At 41.9% G+C, this 24,841-nt stretch overlaps 1 protein-coding gene across 1 annotated transcript in view; it reads left to right on the top strand.

Moving 5' to 3' along the window:
- The window catches only part of LOC134437447 (phospholipid-transporting ATPase ABCA1-like), a 633,180-nt gene that overhangs the window by 113,302 nt on the left and 495,037 nt on the right, over positions 1-24,841 (top strand). Inside the window, exon 10 of the mRNA XM_063186937.1 lies at positions 21,940-22,079. Within this exon, the coding sequence (XP_063043007.1) occupies positions 21,940-22,079 (140 nt within the window). The remainder of the gene's footprint in view (positions 1-21,939; positions 22,080-24,841) is intronic.

Below are 24,841 nucleotides of genomic sequence, written 5' to 3' on the forward strand. Positions count from 1 at the left end.
ACAAGTCACGAATGTTTTTGAATGTGTACACCACTGACGTGCACAGATAGGGATGAGGTGGTGTAAAGCCTCTGCCCTTTTGCCCTGGACAAAACAAATGCCCTTTATGTCATCGTGACACAGCACTCCACAGCACACATGTGTTCACTGCACACTGCGCACAACGGAATTGCATTTATGCCTCACCCGTGCAAGTGGGCAGCCCCCAATGGCGCCCCAAGGGAGCAGTGGGGTGGGATGGTAACATGCTCAGGGTACCTCGGTCATGGAGGAGGATGGGGGACAGCACTGGTTAATTACTCCCTCCGCCAACCTGGCGGGTCGGGAGTTGAACAGGCAACCTTTGGGCTACAAGAATGAAGCCCTAACCGCTTACTCATGACTATGACTGCCCATGTACTGTGCTCCATGTTGACACGGTCATGTACAACATCTAATCAAAATCATGTGACCATAATCTAATATACTATAAAGAGCCCATATAGCCTAGTAATGGCCCATGTACACCAAGCGCGACCTGAGTGGCGGAAGTCATTATTTCTCTATGGAGGGAAGGTGAATTCGCCAGGAGCGAAGTGAACTGAGCGATCAGAGCTAATTTTGAAGATTAAACTCAAGCTAATCGTTTACCGAATCGCTATGATAAGGTTCGGCGAAAACCAATTGGAACCTACGTATCGACGAATGTCCCAGACTGTCAAGACAGAGCCATCATGTGATTAGCTGGTCCGTGTACTTTTTCGTTCATTCATTATTCTATTTTGGAATGAAATATGAAATTCAAAAAAGGGGGCAACTTCTTGTTTTGATTAAAGCAATACAAGCAGAAATGGCTGTATTTTGTTTTCTGCATGTGTTACTTCATACCATAATAGCATTATAAAAAATGACAAAAGTTTTGATCGTTTTTCAATTTGTGATATTTGGCTATTCGTTTATTGAATTTCATTTGACTGACCCCTCCCTCTCTGTTTACCCGGAAGGAAAGTTTGCCGTCTTTTTGCCATCAGAAAAGGTCTAGCTAGCGACCAAACGACACACAGAACTGTAGCTGGAGCCAGAGACATAACAGAAAGATAATAGAATGATGAAAAACATTTTTGCGATGTGCAGGCTAGTAGGCCTATGCGCAGCACGCGTGATGGTTAGCCCTGTATTGGAGCGTGCGTCCGCTTTATAAAATAGAGATGAAATTCCCTTTATGTTATGGACTCAACTTTATAGCCTAAATAAAGGCTAAAGTCTCTGTAATCAATAACCTATTATACCCTTTCACATGTAGTAATATGCATTAGGGAGCAAACAGTCCAAAGCAGTGTTCTCGCGCAAACTATTGCGTATTCTGTCAAGTGAAATGAGCTGAAGCGCGCGTTCTCCATACCAAGTTTTACGCATGTTGAATAAACATTTCACTTTGGTGTATTTGGACCATTAGTGATATTGTTGGAAAGCAATATGTCCGGGTAGATACACCTAAAGGCTGGAGATGAACTGGGAAACTGATGCTGATCGTAAGAACTGTCAATGTTCTCAATGACAGTTGGTCTACCCCTTCCCATCGAAGATATCTGTCCCGGTCGCACAGCTGCACTTCTGTTGGATTAGGACGCTATAATAGGCTATATGGCCGAATACAATCAAGACTTAAGACCAGGCCTAAGCACATGAAATGTTGTTGCGAAGGTTAAATTGGTTGATAAGTTTAAGTAAAAAAATAGACAGTAAATCATTCTTCTACCCCCCTCTAGGACGCCTGTGGCGCTTGCTTGATATGGATAGCCTACGCAACCATCTCATGACACAAATTCCTCGCACAGTCATCACAGATCGACCACATCTTTGAAGTGCAGCAACGTTCTGAATATTGCATCAACAATGCCTGCAAAGTCCGTTTGCCTCCAAAGAAACCATGTATTGAAGGCTCAACCAGCCTTCCAGGATTTACTCTCAGGTCACCCGAATTCTGAATAAACAAAAGACGCAATTCAGAAGGACGTTTTTCTTTATTGCTTTTCTCTCTTTTCTAAGATTCAGCGTTTTATTTTCAGTACCTACAAAATATCAAAATATGGCGCTTGGTTCCATTTCATAAGTGATATTCAAGCGTAAATCATCATAAACGAGTCCGTATTCCTTTCTCGTGTGATATCCAAAATAGAATAATGAATGAACGAAAATATACACGGACCTTAGCTGAATCAAACATGTCAGTGCCGCATCCAGAGCGAATAAAGCGAATTCATGGCGAAACTACCTGGGTCGCGTAGGTAGCGCCAGTTGTACACACGGCATAAGGGTCCGTGTATATTTTGGTATTTGGATTTTCCATTTATGAATGGAAATTTAAAAAACGAAAAACGACTGGTTTGTTTGATTTTAGTTTTCAAACCCAAAACGAACAATTAAATTACGTAACATTTTGAAATTCAAAGTCAACACAAACGGAAAAGCGGACCAAAAACAAGCATTATTCATATTCTTGCAGACGGAAGTCGCCTTCTATTGGCTACAACGGCTCCCTATGGCTCCTTCTGATTGGCTTTCATTTGACAGCGCGCACGACTGACAGATTTTTTACTAGGCTACAGAAGATGCCTAAGTTGTCTTTATCACCTCTTGCAAGTGCAGTGAGTGAGAAGAAAACATTGTGAACATTAAACTGGCAGAGTTCAAACTATGAAAGTCTATGCCTAATTCAATTGTAATTCAATTGTTCGTTTTGGGTTTGAAAACGAAAATCAAACAAACCAGTCGTTTTTTTGTTTATTGATTTCTATTCATAAAGGGAAAATTCAAATACCAAAATATACACGGACTCATAAGGCAGCTGGAAGTTTCACTTGCCCCTCACCTCCCATCCTGCACCTGCCTCCACAATTTCTACACTGTAAAAAAACACATCAGTGATAGGTCATGATAACTTATATATTTAAAGATGGCCTCTCAACGTCATTTCAATAATATTGCTGTGTTCAATTGTTATTGAATAGGTCATTATAACTTATACATTTAATTTGTGCTGCCATACACTGCAATGGCAACAGCATGGTTTAACTCTAAAATCGTAACTTTACCAGCTGCCCCAGAAGTTAATGTAAATCTTAATTGTACGTTGTGTGGAGTTGTGTGCGTAGTTTGAGCACAACGCTGCCATTCAAAGCTTCACACAACTTACAATGAGGATTTAAATGAACTTGGAATACTTAGGCCAGATGGTATTTTTTACAATGTGTGTACGTCACTGGTGTACATGTTTGCTCTTTATACACTTAGCTCCCTGGAAAACACCATTAGCCTTTTGGCTTGCACTTTGCCACTGTTTCTTTTCCTTAATGTGCTATTACCTTCAGCAGTTCAGACAGAATGATGTGGGCATTGTGCGTTCAAATAGGTATGTAAAACCCACATCAGGCACAAAGAGCTATTTGGACCAGAACAACCCTGTCGGGACCAACCGGTCAACAGCGACGGACTTGGTTCTTTTGTAGAACCAGCTTTGCTATTGTGCGACTAAATGAATGGGTTAACCCATTTTAGCCTAAGGCAACTGCAAAAAAACGCCTGCTGAATGCCTAAGCCCACTTTGGGAAAAGGAGTCCTCAACCTCTGAAGCACATAAAAAACTTGAAATAAGCTAGGTCCCTCAACTTGCATTAGAACATGTTCATTCAGCTCTAATATACTAACATATTTACATGTAGTAAAAACCTCAAATCTCAGGAGTCTGAATGCAGTGTATACAGTTTGTCGCTCCAGCCGCTAAAGGTCAAATGGAGTATACGCAGCATCAGGTTGAAATGGGTTAAGGTTCAGTAAACGGTTGGGTGTTGAATCATTTTTTGCACCGTGTACAGCAAAGTTGTATATTCCGTGTTTTGTAAGGAAAAAAACAAATTAGACTTCCCAGGTGTGCGAGGGACATAGAGGAGAAGAATTGGGGTAAGGTGTGAAGATCCAAGATGCTAGCCAGGCTGCCTTTGTTAGAAAAGAAGACCAGAAAAAAATCCTGCAAACAACCTTGAAGCATAGACCTAGTACAGTCTCTATCTCTCTATCTCTATCTCTCTCTCTTGCTTTCTCTCTCTCTCTCTCTCTCTCTCTCTCTCTCTCTCTCTCTCTCTCTCTCTCTCCCTGTCTGTCTGTCTATCTATCTGTCTATCTATCTCTCCCTCTCCCTCTCTCTTTCTGTTTGTGTGCGTGCGTGCATGCGTGCGTGTACGTGTGCGCGTGTGCATGTGCATGTGCGTGTGTGCCTAAGCCAAACCTCTCAGCGGCGTACCTGCATACCGTTTGCCTGGTTAACACCAGACCTAATCACAAGTGAATCGAAACGATTGTGTAGAACTAAAGGCAGTATGGGAGTTCCCAGGCTAGCATACCGTAGGTGCATGCGTGAATGAGTGTCCTCTACTTCAGTGATGAGCACACGTTCTGGGATAGCTGCTGCTCGACAGGCTGCTGTTTCGGCGAGGGCTGGTGCATTAGACACGTCAAGTGTGATCAGGGTTGCCAGATGAAGCCGATGATTTCCAGCCCAGAAAATGCTCAAAACCCGCCTAGAGGCCCAAAATCCCGCCCAATTCTATTGATTTCTATGGCAAAAGTTGGCCGGGTTTTTCTGCAAAATGCCATTTTTACCTGCACACGGCCATCCTAAGCAGCCCAATTGGGCGGGAAACAGCCTAATCTGGCAACACTGAGTGTGACTGTGTCATCTCTTCACCTCCCCTGTTTTGTGATGAACATCTTGTCTTGTCATTAGGTCTTGTCTCGTCGCGTGTGACGGTTGTGTCATATTGCTAAAGAATGCTGTTGCAATGCATCGCTCCTCTCAAGACAAGCGTGTCTGAGGGGAGCACCAGTGTCATTTGTTACTCTGTGTGTGTGTGTGTGTGTGTGTGTGTGTGTGTGTGTGTGTGTGTGTGTGTGTGTGTGTGTGTGAGAGAGAGAGAGAGAGAGAGAGAGAGAGAGAGAGAGAGAGAGAGAGAGAGAGAGAGAGAGAGAGCGAGAGAGACAGAGAGACAGAGAGACAGAGAGGCCTTGGCTAAATGTATGTAACAATGAGTATATTGTCATTGTATGTGTACATATGTGTGTAATGTCTCGTGGGCAATGTCTTTTTGTATTGATGTACAGTTGAGGACGATATTATTAGCCCCCCTCCTGAAATTAGACATTTCTCTTGATTTCTCAGTAAGAATGACCATTATTAACCGTTAATGTTATTCTGGAAACAAATACACTGATGGAGATAATGTTCAATGAGTTGAATTTGGATTTTTCTATTGTTACGATGAGTTTAAACAAAAAAGGGCAAAAATGACAAGGACACAATTATTAGCCCCTTTATCATTAATAGTCAATATGGCGGCATTTATGAACCAAAACTGACAACAGGCTCTGATAAGTTGCTACCTAGGTTGGCACATGCCCCACTATGGATTTTGGCCCATTTCTTCACTGCAAAGTGTTCTAGCTGGTCCAAATCGCATGGATGCTGAGCATAGACATTAACCACAGACTCTCAGTGGGATTGAGGACTGGACTATGAGCGGGTGATTCCAATATCATGGTTTTAGTGTCCTTGAAGAACCTCTGAACTAATCTAAATGTATGCTTTGGGTTACAATGTTGTTGGAAGACCCAGCAATCCAGATTCAGACCCAGACTCCCTGTGTCTGAGGCTGAATAACAGACTAAACTTGATGCCCCACCACTGTGTGTAACTGTAGAAACTGCTTGGCCTCATTAGACCAAAGAAGCATTGGACACCTGCCTAGATGATTGTTATTGACCTGGCCTCACCTGGAGTTTTTTCCCCCACCAAGAAAGACAGTTGTTAGGGCTTGTCATCATATTGGGCTTTGGGGCCATCATCACAGAAGAACCCCTTTACTAAAGGCAGTGCATATCAGAGTGTTACTGAGCTTTGCCTGTGAACATTTGAAAGTCAAAAATTAGTTTTGAACATCTCTGCTTTCATCTGATGATATTCAATTGCACCTGCTTTGATGCATGAATTCTGCTTCTGTCAGGTGAAGAAAGGGATAGGCCTTGAATCGTTATAAGATGGTTTCCACAATTAAACATGGTGGCGGATGCATCATTCTGTGGCAGCCTCAGCCACAGGAAACCTTGTTTGGGTGTACGGCACCATAAAAACTGAAAATTATGATAGAATGTGGAAAGTGACCTTGCAAAAATATGCTCATAGAGGGAGCTAAGATCTTCACTGGATCTTTCAATAAGATAATAACCCAAAATTTGCATCCAAAATAGTTCAACTGTTCCTCAAGGATACTAAAACCATGGTCATGGAGTGGTTCAGACCTCAATCCTTTAGATAGTATTTGAAGAGTGCTGAAAATGAATGTCCATCCTCAACATCCATGCCATTTGGACCAGCTTAACTATTTGCAATGAAAAAAATGGGCCAAAATCCCTGGTAGGACATGTGCCAACATAGTTAGCAACTAATCAAAGTGCCTGGTGTCAATTTTTGTTCATAAATGGCACTGTATTGACTATTAATGATAAGGGGGCTAATAATTTTGTCCTTGCCATTTTTACACTTTTTTGTTTAAACTCATTGTGAAAATGGAAAAGTCCAAATTTAACTTATTGGATACTATCTCCATGGTGTATTTGTTCCCAGATTAACACACATTTATTAATAATGATCATTCTCAATGATCAATGAAGAGATATGTCTAATTTCAGGAGGGGGGGCTAGTAATATCGTCCTCAACTGTATGTGTGTATGCTACTTGACACCTTAATTTAAAACCCATGACTGCCCACACGTACATGGTGATTGACTTGAACTATAGTGTTTTGGTATAGTAGGAAAACTGGAAATGCTAAATTGGTTTTTGGGGTGTTTGCATGTGTCTTAAAGGACCACTTCAGTCAATTTCATATGCTGTTGTATTGCTCACGCTACCCTTGACCGTTTTTTTGGCTCAGCCCTTTCCGAGATAAGCGCTATTCTAATGGGTCCAGCTTTTGTTAACATTTTAAAAAATCTGAACATAGGCCAACTCCAAATATTTTCCCAAAAAATATTGCTGTTTTCTAGTTTGTCTGCTGTTGTTGCATAACCTTTTAAATGTTTTTTGGGAATAAATCAAGATGATTTTTTTTAAATGTAAACAAACACCTGCCCCCATTACAATGACCAGGATCTTGGAAATGGCTGAAGGAAAAAAAACAAAAAACTCAGGTACTGACAAGTCCAGGGAAGTGTGAGCATTACAACAGTGTGGCGCCGTCCCTGGTTTCCCAACCTTTTTTGACCCACGTACCCCCTAAGCCTTTTTGTTGTACGATGAGTACCCCCTATCCAATGCTCTCTATGTACATTCCTTTATCCCAGTATGACTATGCTCCATTCAATTGTCATTATCACATTTTCCAGCGTACCCCCTGAGGTGTGCTCGCGTACCTCTTGTGGTACACGTACCCCTGATTGGGAAACACTGCTTTACAGGAAGTTAGCTCATATTTATTTTTAATTCAGCAAGAGCTGATGGAACTCAGCAGGCATTGCAGTGGGTTGACTATCTCTATCTCTCATTTTCGCTCGCTTGCTCTCTCTGTGTGTGTGTGTGTGTGTGTGTGTGTGTGTGTGTGTGTGTGTGTGTGTGTGTGTGTGTGTGTGTGTGTGTGTGTGTGTGTGTGCGCGTGTGCTTGAGAGTGAGTGATTCAGCAGGTACCGCAGGAGGGCTGACTATGTGTGTGTGTGTGTGTGTGTGTGTGTGTGTGTGTGTGTGTGTGTGTGTGTGTGTGTGTGTGTGTGTGTGTGTGTGTGTGTGAGAGAGAGAAAGAGAGAGAGGGAGAGAGGGAGAGAGAGTGTGAGCGCTCGTATATAGTGTGCAGGGGACTGACTTCAGGCACAAGGCAATTATTTGGCCACTGCGATGCCCTTGTGCAAAATATGGATTCTTCAGCCCCCAGTTGCTAACACTGAGGGAAGGCCACCAAATAGCTCATCATCCCTCTGTTCTGCTCAGCTCAGGATCGGTAACGAGGGACACAGAGAGAGGGAGAGAGAGAGAGAGAGAGAGAGAGAAAATATACAATAGGACGAGAGTAGAGAGATACAATAGAGAGATAGGCTTGTGAGGAGAAAAGAATGTGAGATTTAGCACAAGCTGAGAGAGAGAGAGAGAGAGAGAGAGAGAGAGAGAGAGAGAGAGAGAGAGAGAGAGAGAGAGAGAGAGAGAGAGAGAGAGAGAGAGAGAGAGAGAGAGAGAGAGAGAGCAATAGGGATGAAGTGATAGATAGAGGCATAAGAGAGAAAGAGAGATATTATTCACACAGCACAAGCCCAGTGACGAGGGAGGGACACACAGAGCTGCAGACAACATAATAGTAAAGAATAGAGGAGGTGGTGGAGAAGGAGGAGGAGGAGGAGGAGGAGGAGGAGGAGGAGGAGGAGGAGGAGGAGGAGGAGAAGAATAGAGGATGTGGAGGAGGAGGAGGAGGAGGAGGAAAAGGTGGTGGAGAAGGAGGAGGAGGAGGAGAAAAGAGGAGGTGGAGGAGGAGGAGGAGGTGGACGAAAAGGAGATGGAGGAGGAGGAGGAGGAGAAAAGAGGAGGTGGAAGAGGAGGAGAAGGTGGAGGAGGAGGAGGAGAAAAGAGGAGGTGTAAGAGGAGGAGTAGAAGGTGGAGGAGGAGGAGGAGAAGAATAGAGGAGGTAGATGAGGAGAAGGAGGAGGAGGTGGAGGAGGATAAGAATAGAGGAGAAGGAGGAGGAGGACGAGGAGGAGGAGGAGAAGAATAGAAGAGGTAGTGGAGAAGGAGGAGGAGGAAGAGAAAAGAGGAGGTGGAAGAGGAGGAGGAGAAGGTGGTGGAGGAGAAGGAGGAGGAGGAGGAGAAGAGTAGAGGAGGTGGATGAGGAGGAGGAGGAGGAGGAGGAGAATAGAGGAGGTGGAAGAGGAGAAGGAGGAGGAGAAAAGAGGAGGTGGATGAGGAGGAGGAGAAGGTGGAGGAGGAGGAGGAGGAGGAGAAAAGAGGAGGTGGAAGAGGAGGAGGAGAAGGTGGAGGAGGAGGAGGAGGAGGAGAAGAATAGAGGAGATGGAGGAGGAGGAGGAGGAGGAGAAGAATAGAGGAGGAGGAGGAGGAGGAGGAGAATAGAGGATATGGAGGAGGAGGAGCCGCGAAGGAGGTGGAGGTGGAAAAGGAGGTGAAGTAAAAGAGTTGAAGGGAAAGATTACGAAAGAATAGGATAGATAGTAGGGATGCAAATTATCGATTAATTCATTCATCATTAGTTGATAGCCTTATCGAACGACTTACGATTAGTTGATAAGCAGAGTTTTCCCCCCGAAATTTCAATGTTTCTCGAAAAAAAACCTACTCAATCTAAAAAAAAATATTACAAATTTTGATAAAATGCCACATTTAAAGTAATTCCTTTTCAATTCTTTAATAAAAAGGTGATTTAAATATTCTCACTATTCACACCCCTCTTCACACACACTCTTCACATGCCCATTTCACCTGGGTCTCTTGTCAGTTGAATTGTTGATTAATTGCGATTAATGTTTTTTAATCGATTAACACATTTATCGATCAAAGTCGTTTAATCGATTAATCGTTTGCATCCCCAATAGATAGGCAAATAAGGAGGAGGGAAAGAGCCAGACAGAGAGGGCCAGATAGAGAGAAAGAGAGAGGGAGAGAGAGAGAGACAAAGAAAGAGAAAGAGAAAGAAAAAGAGAAAGAAAAGAGAAAGAGTATGTAGAGTTTGTGTGTGTTTGTGTGTGTGCGTGTCTGCGTGTGTGCGTGTGTGTGTGCGTGTGCGTGTGCGTGTGCGTGTGCGTGTGTGTGTGCGTGTGCGTGTGTGTGTGTGCGTGTGCGTGTGCGTGTGCGTGTGCGTGTGTGTGTGTGCGTGTGTGTGTGTGTGTGTGTGTGTGCCATTTAAGGTTTTTCTTCTCACACTACACTCTTCACAATGCACAGTTCTCCAGTGATTTGATTTGGAATAATGGAAATGAAATGGCAGATAGATGGGCTGGAGAGAGATTGACAGATAGACTTGGATGAATGAAAACAGCGTTGACTAAAATATGAAATGAAAATCAATAACAACCTTGAGAGACTCGTGAATACAACTATGGACAGACAGGTATACAGGCAGACAGACTGTCAGAGCTTGTTTACCTGAAGCCTATTGTTAAAAATAGGCTAAAATAATTGACACTTACAATTAATTGATTAATTGATGTGATTGATTGTGAATCAGAGAAGCTTTACTAAGATGCATACAATCATGTTGATGGATGGATGGATAGATGGATGGGTGGGTGGGTGGATGGATGTGTGTGTGTGTGAGAGAGAGAGAGAGAGAGAGAGAGAGAGAGAGAGAGAGAGAGAGAGAGAGAGAGAGAGAGAGAGAGAGAGAGACAGAGAGACAGAGAGACAGAGAGAGAGAGAGATTACAGCTCATAGGTGTCCTGCTTGTGGAAAATGACTGAAAATGACCCAACATAATGACCCAACATCCAGCCCCTTTACAATACAAAGAAGTGGGTGAGATTACTTCTCGTTATCCCCATAAGACAGAGTGTATTATCACAACAGTCAATCGTTAAATCACAAAAATACTGCCGGTTAAGTTGAGCAATCTGTTCAATTCAAAATTGGAGTAATTTAATCATAATCATATATGATACCCCCATCCATTGTGCCCTTTGGTAAACACAGCTATTGCTGGGCCTACACTGTGAGTGTTGAATTAGCAATATAGCTAATATGCAACTTCAGCAGGCTAACTGGGGTTGAGAGTAATTGGAGTTCAATGGAGGTCAAGTCACATAGATGGAAATAGTGGACTGACAGAGTATAAATAGCTCATCAACCCAGAGTCTTAATCTGTTACTGAAGGCTCTTGGTTAAATCATAGCCATTTTGGGTAACACTTTATTTCAGGAATACATCCATTAGCAGTAATACATACAATGTACCTGTATAAGTAACTTGTAAGACATGTACAGTACAAAGCAAAATGAAACGTTTGTTAGGCATGTATTCGCAAATGTCTTGTTCATGCACAGTAAGGGATTTACTACCAATTTAACCTTAGTAAGGACCTAGTAGGCCTTAGCATTTACTTAGAACATGCCTTACAAGTTACTTATGCAGGCATTACCATTGTATGTATTAGTGCTAATTGATATATCCCTAAAATAAAGTGTTACCCAATTTTGTTAGGGTCTAGTTGAGTCTTTTCAGCTATGAGTGAACAGAAGGGCTGGGAGATATGGGAAAAAAACTATATCGCGATATAGATTACTTTATATCACAATAACGGTATATATCATGATATAGCACAATTACATACGTTTTCAGTTATTCTCTTTATTTGCTCTTTAATTTCCATGTCGCAAAACAACCTTTCTTTAAAATTGATCTTTTTATTGTTATTTTTACAGTTACATGAACTTACCGTATAGTGTGTATTGTGACAACATGAAATGTAATTAAATGATATTCAATTGTATACAACTGATAAAATTACTATCACGATATAAACGATATAGGAGAAAGGTCACGATATACACTTTTATATCACGATAACGACATATATTGTCATATTGCCCAGCCGTAGTGAACAGGCCTGCCGGTGGGCCTAACTGCTCAAAGAGCCTACGGGGTGTGGTAGGCTAATTAGGATCAGGAGGGTCATTGCATCAGGCCCGTAGCCAGGGGGGGTTCGATGGGTTCGTTCGAACCCCCCGTCCCATCCCCCACCCCCAATCGAACCTCCCAACTACGTTGCATCCCACTTTGACTGGAAGGCCATTTCATAGACAATAACTCTCAGATAGCAGTAACTGAGCCAACACTGGGCCGACACTATGTGGGGAGATAGGTCATTTGAAGCAATTCATGTCCATTTATGTTAAGAGTGGGGAGCAACAGACAGACAACTAAGGACAGCAACAACAGACTTGCGACAAACGTGTAATGAATATGTCTAAATTAAAATATTTTTAGTGTGCTCGTGTATTTGGGAAACATTGGAGCCGGGAGCCAAATAAAGTCCACTTTCGGGGGGAAAAGATCCCCCCACCACCACAATGCTGGCTACGGGCCTGTTGCATTGCCTCGAGCAAAAAATGTAGCAGAGATTTGACTTCCTGAACAAGACCTTTTTTCACCTTTGGAAATTCACGTCTAATTTTACCGTGAGAGACCAGAGATAATCCCACTTTGATGCATTCATTAGTGATGCGTGCGTTGCAGTATATTTTGTCTGGGATGGCATACTGAAAATGAAGAGCTCTTTTCCAAAACGCTATATCCACCATTTTTGTCTTTTTTTCCATTTTAATATTGGAATTGGCTGTTAAGAGGTCCTATCATTTATGTGTGAATTCTTGCCAATCAAATGTTTTGAGAACATACTTTAGAACTTTTTGCAATGCATTTTGCAAACTCATTTTGCAATGCATTTCAATAGACTGCACGATACAAAAATATTAATTTCCCAACATTCTATAAAGTGGATATATCTCATTTTGGAAAAGAGCTCTTCAAATCTTTTTGGTGGTGCTGTTCTAGTGCAGTGTTCCTCGAACTTTTTCAGGCCAAGGACCACTTTGCCACCCCAAAAATGATCCGGGACTGAATCTGACTCAGAAACTGAATCGACAGTGGACGGGTGCTAATTTGACACTGCTGATTTCGATGCAGATCACTTATTTTTAATTCACATTACAATCCTGTCTTGTTGTGGAGGACAGCTATGCATGGCTTTGAAATAATGTCACAAGTATAGCCTATTGCTAGCTTGTCTTGGAAATGTAGAAAACCCCTCGCGGACCACCTGAAGTCTGTTGCGGACCACACTTTGAGAATCACTGTTCTAGAGCCAAGCCACCTTCAGCAGCTTATCTGCTACACCCCCTAGCACCACTAGTGCTGGACTGGGGGATAAATAGGGCCTGGGCACTTTTGGCATAAAGGGGCCCCTCGTAATTAGCAGCGCAAAACTGACTCACCCTTGTGGGCCCCTATTTTCAGAAATGTAAAACAAACGGAAAAAAAAGTCACATTTCTGAAAATAGGGGCCCACAGGGGTGCTGGGCCCACCGGGAAGCCAGCTATGCCAGATGGACAGTCCAGCCCAGAGCACCCCAGTAGTTTTAGACCTGGGTGTCATTCAGCAGCTTATCTTATATACCCCCAAGCACCACAGCATGTAGCACTGTGAAACGCTGACCACTCCAATGTCAGATGTCTTCTGTGCTCTGGTCTGGTCTGCTCTGGTCTGGTCTGGGTGTACTGCATTGCTGATTGATTTGTCGAAAGCGTTTAGAAAGGGGAGGATGGTGACACAGCTGAGAATGCAGCCCAGGGCACACAGAGAACAGGATTTCTGACACACACACACACACACATACGCACGCATGCACGCACGCACGCACGCACGCACGCACGCACGCACGCACGCACGCACGCACAAACACACACACACACGCACGCACGCACGCACGCACGCACGCACGCACGCACGCACGCACGCACGCACGCACACACACACAAACACACACACACACACACACACACACACACACACACACACACACACGCACGCACACACAAACCCTTTCCTTTTCGGTTTGCCCTTGTGAAAATAAATAAATAAATGAGCAAGCCAATCAATCTGTTAAAATGTTGACGAAGACAGAAAGAAAGAAAGAAAGAAAGAAAGAAAGAAAGAAAGAAAGAAAGAAAGAAAGAGAAAAAGAAAAAGAAAGAAAGAAAGAAAGAAAGAAAGAAAGAAAGAAAGAAAGAAAGAAAGAAAGAAAGAAAGAAAGAAAGAAAGAAAGAAAGAAAGAAAAAGTAAGAAAGGAAAAGGAAAGACAGAAAGACAGAAAAAAGTAAAACAGAAAGAAAGAAAGAAAGAAAGAAAGAAAGAAAGAAAGAAAGAAAGAAAGAAAGAACAAAGGGAATAAATACTGACCCGACAAGTAATTGCTGGCACTCTCTCCCCAGTGCCAATGTCACCTAAGGGTATAGGCCCATGATGCAACAGCCTGACTCTGACCACTGACCACTTGAGCTTGTCAAAGCATGTCAGCCCTGCTGTCACCACTCACCCCTTCAGGACCCTGTCAGCCATGTTGACGCTGCTGACCCCTCCTTGAGCCGCTGAGCCCCCAGCCCCACATTCACCCCTCGCATGGCCGGATTGGCCATGAGGCATATAGGGCATTTACCCGGTGGACTGTGGATGGTGGACTGGACGGTGCACTGATTTTTTCTCAGTTTGCTGCCACGATGGTCCTGTCCAACACATGGGTTGTTTTGCAGTTGTTTTGTAGTTTTTAATGATAATTCTCTTCATTGTGATGGATGTTTTATTAGATTAGATTGGATTAGATTAGATTAGATTAGATTAGATTAGATTAGATTCGTAAGATTTTTTTCCATCCCTGATTCTCCTGTGCGGCGCCCCCTACTGGAGTGGTTCCCTTAGCATTTGCCTATACTGCCTATGCCAAGGGCCCACCCCTGACCCCTCCCATGGCTGTATAGGCCATAAAGCATACAAGCCATTTGCCCCGGACCCTGGCACCGCAGATCCATAACAGGGCACGTGCCCAGGTAAAAATGGTCTAACGACGCCGATGCCCCTGACCCCTCCCATGGCTGGATTGGACTGTTGATGATTTTAGTAGCCTGCTCTGGAGCCCCCTGGTGGAGAGCTGTGGAGAGCTACACAATCTTCCGCCTGGAACACTGCTGTTGGCATACCGGTCTCCGGACAGAAAATATCCGGAGCATTTATTGCTTAAATATCCTACGGCAGCTCGCATTAATGAATCACAGGACAGATTATAGACTATATTGACTCTTTGGAGTTGAACAGAAAACATTTTTGGAGGAATTTGCGGGTGGTGAGTAGCAATATGCACCATTTGTTTTGTGACTCGAGAACGGCGTGCTAACTTCAGTGCTACCAGACGTAGTTTGTGTACACAAACGCACCGTCTGTGACAACCAGGCTAATGCCAAGGGCCCACCCTGACCCCTCCCATGGCTGCATTGACCATAAGGCAGACAAGACATGTGCCCGGTCCGTGGACTGTTGATGATTTTAGTAGCCTGCTCTGCTCCTCCCCTCATTGCAGTGGCATCAGTCCTCATACTGCTACAGTACAACTGACCTCTGCAAGTCAGATGTAATTATTCACTTTCGCTATTGTGGTCAGAATAATTGAAGCCCTGAGTGAGACGAAGAACCATTCAAGCCCACTTTTTCACATTTTGAACATAGGCCTATGTTTTTTTTTTTAATTTGCAGTTTGAACATTACTTTTTTTTATTTAGATTTTTCTTGAAGTCAGAAAACAAAAGCTTCTTAGGTAACACTTCCAAATAAGGGGCCATAATTAACAGTAAAGTAGCTACAACCTAATACTCAAGTAAGGGTTAATAATCATTACTTAATGCCACATTAGACACATATTAATTGTTATTAATGCATATGTTGAGCATTAGTAAGCAGTTACTTAACTATTAGATAACTATTACCTTGTGTTACAAGTTAATAGCATATTATTATTTAACTAATAGATAAGTAAGGGCACAGTTAATAGTTAAGTAGCTATCAGGTTATACTTAACTAAGGACCAAAATTAACACTTACTTAATACAAAAGTGAGGCATAACTAATGGTTAATTAATACATAAATATTGGGTTTTGGGACCCTTATATTAGAGTTGGCTGAGGATAACTAATGGTTAATTAATAGATAGATATTGGTGTTTGGGACCCTTATATTAGAGTTGGCTGCAGATAACTAATGGTTAATTAATCGACAGATATTGGTGTTTGGGACCCTTATAATAGAGTTGGCTGAGCATACCTAATAGTTAAGTAATTAATCTACTGTGACATCTAGTTTTCACTCGTTCAAATCACTGTAATAGTGGCAACAGGAGCCATTATATAGCAAGGATTGGATGTACACTTCTCAATGATCGTGGGGTGATGAGATGTCATTTTTTCATGCACCACTTATTAGTTTTAATGGTAAAAACCCTACAATAAATGCAGAATATTATGAAGAGTAATAGTTTTGAAGCGAAACTAAACCATTCCTTTGTGATAATAGGTTAATGTTTGAGAATATTAGCTCCAAGAAGAGCAGTGCATGATGGGTACGCAATCTAGAGACAACAATATTTCGATATTATTTAATCATTAGATATGCCTTGCTTTTGTATTAAGTAAGTGTTAACTAATAGTTAAGTTAAGGGTACAGTTAATAGTTAAGTAGCTATTAGGTAATACTTAACTAAGGACCTTAATTAACAATTACTTAATACAAAAGCAAGGCATATCTAATGATTAAATAATACCGAAATATTGTTGTCTGTAGATTGCGTACCCATCATGCACTGCACTTCTTTGAGCTAATATTCTCAAACATTAACTTCATTATCACAAAGGAATGGTTTAGTTTCGCTTCAAAACTATTACTCTTCATAATATTCTGCATTTATTGTAGGGTTTTTACCATTAAAATTAATAAGTGGTACATGAAAAAATTACATCTCATCACCCCACCATCATTGAGAAATGTACGTCCAATCCTTGCTATATAATGGCTCCTGTTGCCACAATTACAGTGATTTGAATGAGTGAAAACTAGATGTCACAGTAGATTAATTACTTAACTATTAGGTATGCTCAGCCAACTCTATTATAAGGGTCCCAAACACCAATATCTATCGATTAATTAACCATTAGTTATCCTCAGCCAACTCTAATATAAGGGTCCCAAACACCAATATCTATCTATTAATTAACCATTAGTTATCCTCAGCCAACTCTAATATAAGGGTCCCAAAACCCAATATTTATGTATTAATTAACCATTAGTTATGCCTTACTTTTGTATTAAGTAAGTGTTAATTTTGGTCCTTAGTTAAGTATAACCTGATAGCTACTTAACTATTAACTGTGCCCTTACTTATCTATTAGTTAAATAATAATATGCTATTAACTTGTAACACAAGGTAATAGTTATCTAATAGTTAAGTAACTGCTTACTAATGCATTAATAACAATTAATATGTGTCTAATGTGGCATTAAGTAATGATTATGAACCCTTACTTAAGTATTATTTTGTAGCTACTTTACGGTTAATTATGGCCCCTTATTTGGAAGTGTTACCGCTTCTTAATTATAATAATATAAGATTGTTTAATGTCAATGTTAAAAATCAAATGTTACCAGGTATTTACAATTCTGGACATTTACAACAAAATTTGGACTTATATGGTTCTTCGTCTCAGGGTTTCAATTGATGACTTAACATATTGTCACAGGCTTTATTGTCTCTCTCAGTGCCTGGTGGACAGGTGTTGGCTAATAATGCCTATCCTAATTTCTCATCCCTGTCCATCCCTGACGTGATATTTTTTTTCCTAGTACAAGGACGCCACAGGTGGCCTCTGATTGGTCAAACTTCCAAAGCGGCAAGACTGCAACACGTGCCACAGGAGAGTCTTGAAGCCGACAACACGCCGACACTCGCCACACTTTTGATATGTGCCTAAACCTAAACCTTCCCTGAACTTAACCTGTCACGAAAGCAATGTTTATGATTCTTTACTTTTGCCAAGAAGGGACAAATAAGCAAGGTATTGGCAAATTTGTTGCGAAATTGTGCCCAGACCCAAAACCATGCCTAAACCCTAACCTGTCACAGGAAGTTGTGAAGGTTGACCAATGAGAAGCCGAGTTTGGCCATCTGTGGCGTCCTTGTACTAGGAAAAAAATGGCATCCCTGACCCCTTCTTGGCTTGAGATGGGGTCGTTAGTACAACTCTGGGAATGTCTGTGGATTGTTGACCTACAGCAGGGGTCCCCAACCTTTCTGGGTCTGAGTGCTACCCGAGGGCTACTGAGGGCTATACCCGAGGGCTACTTTTGTTCAAAATCCTTAACTGATGTCTCAGATCACAATGTTGAATTATATTATTGAATGATCATTTGTTTGTACGTTATAAAGAATAAATAAACTCATATTTAAATTTAGAAAAGCATTAACTGACTAAAATCTGTTTATTAACATCCTTGGTGGGCACCTCAGAAGCTCCTGGAGGGCTACCTGGCGCCCGCGGGCACCACGTTGGTGACACCTGACCTACAGTGTCGAAGGATTGTTCAGGCTCTTCTGTCAAAATCAAGTGGTGCTGCTGTTGGTGGTGTTGGTCTTGTTGATGATTTTAAGTTTGTTTTTGTTTTTGTTTTATATCTTTGAAAATTATATCAAGTTTGTGTAAGAGGTCATTTATTTATTTTGATGCTTAACATTGGAGGTTATATCTTGTGGAAAATGTAAAAATATATAATATTTAATAAATACTTAATAGAATTTATAAAGTACTTCAGGGATTCAGATAATATTCTATTTATTTGTGTGCTGATGTCTTGATCTATTGATATAAGAATGTATTAATGCGTAATTGATTTCTCTCTCTCTCTCTCTCTCTCTCTCTCTCTCTCTCTCTCTCTCTCTCTCTCTCTCTCCCTTGTTGGGAGTGTCACTTCCTATGGAGTTCCAATGCATTTCTATTACGCTCTAGTAGTGTAATGTATCCTTTTAACTAGTGTCACAAGTCAAAATCTCTCTCTCTCTCTCTCTCTCTCTCTCTCTCTCTCTCTCTCTCTCTTTCTCTCTGTCTGTCTGTCTCTCTCTCCCTCTCTCTCTCTCTCTCTCTCTCTCTCTCTCTCTCTCTCTCTCTCTCTCTCTCTCTCTCTCTCTCTCTCTCTCTCTCTCTCTCTCTCTCTCTGTGAATAAATTCACTGCATTTATACATTTTATGAAAATATATCCATTTGAATTTACACATATAGGTCACTATTACTTAAGTTGTTTTCTGTCTTGCCTGCTTTTCCTCTCTGTATTTCTGTCTGTCTCTGCGTGTGTGGGTTTCCTGGCCCTGCATGACATCAACAGATGGCCCTTCCTGCTTTCCAAGTCAGGGGGACTCTTCCTACAATTGTCCTGGCAGATAGCCAGATGTTTCCAAGTTGACATGAAGATTGATAACTTTGAAAGATGACGTTAGTGTTTACTTGTTAGGACCAAATAAAAGCTTGGCTACGTCTCGAGTGGAGTGGGCTGCCATTTTCAATGTAACATCTTTCTGTGAAGGCAGATAACCCATCATCACTCGCAGATTCTAAATATTACCTCTGTCTCCTGCTTGGGTTTTCCTTCTAGTGGGGTCGTATTAGGCTCAGTCATTTCAAATTTGTGTTAAAGTTTGGTTTTCACTTCCAAGTTGAAGTTTAGGGTCTATAGAACAATTTGAGTTCGAGTGTCAAACACACAGATAACAAAATGGCCTGCGGGGGGCGCTCTAAAATATATAAACTGCTATAATATTTGATTAGTTTAACCAAATTTGACATATGATGTATGTATAGATTCAGCATGAAGAGGAGAAACCGGTGAGCTAAGTATTTGGTTACCAGATTAAAGACACACGATGTAATAAACACACTTTTGGCCAATGGACAGCTAAATCTGGTCTTTTTCAAGATAAAGGGTGGAAATGCCCTCAAAAGTTGCAATGAAACATAATTTATTGTTACAAGTTATTGTTAATAAAGCCTGGGTTATCACTTAACTTGATTTGTTCAGAATATCCCTGAAGCACACAGATACTTAGGATACCTATACACAAATATGGCTGCATAAACCCTATATGATATTTAGCACCCAACTTGCAACTTTGAGTTTATGAATGTAGGATCATGAGTACCAGCTTTTTTTCAATCAAGCCATCATTATAGTTACAACTTAAAAACTTCATATCTGGAAAAAAGTAAATCAATAATAATAATAATAATGATGATACATATTATGGGGAACATCATTTTTTCCAGCATTCAAAAAGCAAAACAGAAGACCATAGGGCTAACATTTATTCCAATACTCCACTCTACAATAAATAAGACAGAGAACAGATGTAAAAACAGTCAGAGGTCAGTCTTTTTGCATGTGCACTTGCACAGACGTGTGCACTTTAACTCTGCCTTCATGCACTTGCACCGAGATCTGGCAGGTCTATTTGTACAAGTACTAGTATAGCTGCACTTCACCTCTAGTTGGAATACATCTTTGGCAACTGCATCTTTGGTAGTGTAGTCCAAATCTGGGAACTGTTCATTTGTTACCAGATTGGCAGGCATTTCTGGCAAATGCAGATAATAAGAACGGTTTTCATTCCTGTCAACTACGCTGGTAACAAATGGACAGTTCAAGGGGTGACAGAGATGTCCTCATAACAGCAGATGATTGTGTCTACCATGTATGAAATAGTCCTATAGTATTATTTAGTATGCTTGCCAAAGGCCTCTGCTTGCCCCCAGCAAGCATAATTGTTCTACAACAGTTTATTTAGTATGCTTGCGGGAAAGCATACTAATTTTTCATCAACAGTTTATTATTATTCTACATTTTTCCACTACTTTAGTTAGTTTAGTTTATTTAGTTTAGTTCAACAGGGACCATGCACAATACACATTGATTACAGAAGTAAAAAGATGGCTTGTGCCAGATTATAGCTATATAGCTAATTTCCATCTGCAGTCCCTGGACAGGTAAAACAAATATTAAAATACATTAACATGAACAAGATGTAAACAAGTAAGCACATCCATAGGCCATGGGTCAAACACACACACACACAATGCTAATGTGCTGCTGTGGCCACTCTATACAGTAAGTGGCAGTGGCCTACTGGGTAGGATGTTGGTCTGTCAGAGGGTTGCGCGCGCACACACCTCTCTCGGAAGGACGGACGGACGGACGGACACACACACACACCTCTATCTCTTTCCCTCGTGTTTCTGTGTGTGTATACAACAGCTCTGTGTGTGTGTGTGTGTGTGTGTGTGTGTGTGTGTGTGTGTGTGTGTGTGTGCATAAGCCACAAGCATACTAATAGCATTGTCTCTCCGGAAATGCAGTCTTATTATTATTATTATTATTATTATTATTATTATTATTATTGATTTATTTTCTTCCAGATATAACGTTTTTTTGTGATTTTATGTGTGAATAGAATATGGCTTGATTGAAAAAAGTTGATACTCATGATCCTAAATTCATAAACTCAAAGTTGCAAGTTGGGTCCTAAATATCACATAGGCTTTATGCAGCCATATTTGCGTATAGGTATCCTAGGTATCTTTGTGCGTCAGGGATATTCTGAACAAATCAAGTTGAATGATATCCCAGGCTTTATTTACAATAACTTGTAACAATAAATGATGTTTCATTGCAACTTGGAGGGCATTCCCACCCTTTATCTTAAAAAAACCCTGAATTTTGCTGTCCATGGGCTAAAAGTGTGTTTATGACATAGTGTGTCTTTAATCTGGTAATCATATTTTAGAGCGCCCCCCGCAGGCCATTTTGTTATCTGTGTGTTTGACACTCGAACTCAAATTGTTCGATAGACCCTAAACTTCAACTTGGAAGTGAAAACCAAACTTTAACACCAATTTGAAATGACTGAGAAAAATTGAACATGCCTACGACCCCACTATTCAGGTCAATTTTGATAAGGCGATACAGTAAATGTATTCATACTCTCTCTCTCTCTCTCTCTCTCTCTCTCTCTCTCTCTCTCTCTCTCTGTGTCCCTCTATCTCCTCTCTTTCTCTCTCTCTCTCTCTGTCTCTCTCTCTCTCTCTCTCTCTCTCTCTCTCTCCCTCTATCTCCTCTCTCTCTGTGTCTCTCTCCCTCTCTCTCTTTCTCTCCCTCTCTGCCTCTTCTCTCTCTCTCTCTCCTTCTCTCTCTCCTCTCTCTCTCTCTCCTTCTCTCTCTCCTTCTCTCTCTCTCTCTCTCTCTCTCTCTCTCTCTCTCTCTCTCTCTCCTTCTCTCTCTGTCCCAGGTGACTTCTGCCAGGACCTGGTGGCCATGCTGGAGGGGACCCCCAGTCTGAGGTACCTGTGGAGCACCTTCAGGCCGCTACTGCAGGGCAAGGTGCTGTACACACCTGACACGCCCGTCACCAGACAACTCATGACACAGGTGAGGCACACACACACACACACGCGCACACACACACACACACACACACACACACACACACACACACACACACACACACACACACACACACACACACACACACACACACACCTGACACGCCCGTCACCAGACAACTCATGACACAGGTGAGTCACGCACACACACACACACGCACACACACACACACACACACACCTGACACGCCCGTCACCAGACAACTCATGACACAGGTGAGGCACGCGCACACACACACACACACACACACACACACACACACACACACACACACACACACACACCTGACACGCCCGTCACCAGACAACTCATGACACAGGTGAGGCACGCGCACACACACACAGGCACACACACACACAGACACACACACACACACACACACACACACACACACACACACACACACACACACACACACACACACACACACACACACACACACACACCTGACACGCCCGTCTCCAGACAACTCATGACACAGGTGAGGCACTGACACGGATGAACACTCCTTTGCAACACACATGCACATGCGGAGGCACGCGCGCGCACACGCACGCACACACACACACAGGGGGGTATTCCAAGAACCAATATCTAGCCAAGAAAGCTTGTGTACACACCTGACTGTCCCAAGACAGCGCTGCCCTTTGCCACAATAGACACAGTCCTTGTTGCAGACATTTATTGTTGTTGATAGTGGTCCAAAAATTGTGGCAGATACAGAGAGTTGCTAACATCATTGGCCAGCATTTATGACACAATCAATCAAAAAAAAAAATGAGACGGACACTATCATTATAGTAAATGTAATCATATACATTATATACAGTAGACATGACATGTAAACACTGTGAATGCACAATGTGAAGACAACAGCACTGTGAATGAACATAACCAACAACACACTACAGCACCAGGGCCGTAGCGAGACATTTTCAAATACAGAGGTAAAGTACTGCGTGCTGTACTGCATACTGTGCATTTAGAATTCGTCAAACTCTTCAGTCAAACTCTTAAGTTTATTTTCATTAATCACTTCCTTGAGGATTAATGGGGGTGGTGTATAGAGACTGAATTTATCATTGTTGATCATATATTGATTTTCATCATAAAACATTTAGCTAGCCTACATTTTACATTTCTGAAAAAAATACAGAGGACATGACCTCTGTGTTCTCAATGGTAGCTATGGCCATGTACAAGACACAGCAGTGGCAAAGTCAATCCGTAATGCTAACTGACGGGAGTGGAAACCCTGTAACATTTATAGTCGACAAACAGAAGTAATGGCTGACATTTGAGAGACACCGATGAGAATAAACAGTCCCGACCGTGCCAGTCGAACGCAGAGGCAGCACGGAGACAGGTATAGTACGTTAGACGAGAATGAACACTCCCCGAAGTCATCTCTTGGCAAACAAAAAGGAATGAATGACATTTCCTGAGACAGCGTAGCGTATTGAGTGTGAAAACTAGAGATGCACCGGATCCTGATTTTTAGGATCCTGCCGGATACCGGATCCACTGCCTAAGATCCTCCCGGATCCTGAACCGGATACCGGATCCTACGAAATACTTGAAACACATAGCCTACTCACACACGTGCGCCCTTTTTATCACGTTGGCTCAAACTATTTTGACTGAAAAGCTTCGGCTACCGGATCCTGGATCCTGGAACCGGATCGGGATCCTGTGAAAAACCCTATTATCCTGCCGGATCCGGTGAAAACACTGTGTTTGTTATACACAGTTAAACTGCAGCAAGGTTGACGGGCTGAAAAAGTGACACGTATGAATACTGCGGTATGAGTTGTGTTCTGAAAGTGATAAATGTTCTACATGGCAGTTCTATTGTCCTTGTTGGAGTGATGAAGGACTCTGCTGTGACATGCAGGGATTTTCAAACATGCTGAAGCCAGGGCCGTAACGAGACATTTTCAAATACAGAGGTCAAATACTGTGTGCTGTACTGCATACTGTACATATAACTCTTCAGTCAAACTCTTAAGCTTTGTGTTAATTAATCACTGCCTTGAGGATGGCATGGGGGTGGCTTATACAGACTGAATTCATCATTGTTGATCATAATATCGATTTTTATCAACGATAAATTGTACATTTCTGAAAAAAATACAGAGGACATGACCTCTGTGTCCTCAATGGTAGTTACGGCCTTGGCTGAAGCTATTTTTTATTCCGCCCAATGTATGTCCACCTTAATTATAATAATGATAATAGTAATACTTTCGTTTTATATAGCGCCTTCAAAACATCCAAGGTCGCTTGACAAGGTATCAAGTAGAAATGTGTGTGTGTGTGTGTGTGTGTGTGTGTGTGTGTGTGTGTGTGTGTGTGTGTGTGTGTGTGTGTGTGTGTGTGTGTGTGTGTGTGTGTGTGTGTGTGTGTGTGTGTGTGTGTGTGTGTGTGTGTGTGTGTGTGTGTGTGTGTGTGTGTGTGTATGCGCGCGTCAGTAGAGAAAGTAAGGGAAACACATTAAAAAAAGATGTTGAATGTTAGGAAATAGCATTTGGGAGTGCAAACAAAGCCACCCTTAGCATGGCTGTAGCCAATGGCACATCAGTCAAAATGGCTAAGCCTTGTTATCTTTATCGCTGCGCGGACCTTCTATTTATCCTGTATGACATTCAATTATCTGATTTATTTGGCCCCAGAAAACATGTAATTTTGTGTGTGCCGTGTTTCTAAATACTTTGTCTAAGAGGATCTAAACCAGAATGCACTGCGGT

This window comes from Engraulis encrasicolus, chromosome 21, assembly GCF_034702125.1.
Source record: "Engraulis encrasicolus isolate BLACKSEA-1 chromosome 21, IST_EnEncr_1.0, whole genome shotgun sequence".
NCBI classification, from domain to species: domain Eukaryota; kingdom Metazoa; phylum Chordata; class Actinopteri; order Clupeiformes; family Engraulidae; genus Engraulis; species Engraulis encrasicolus.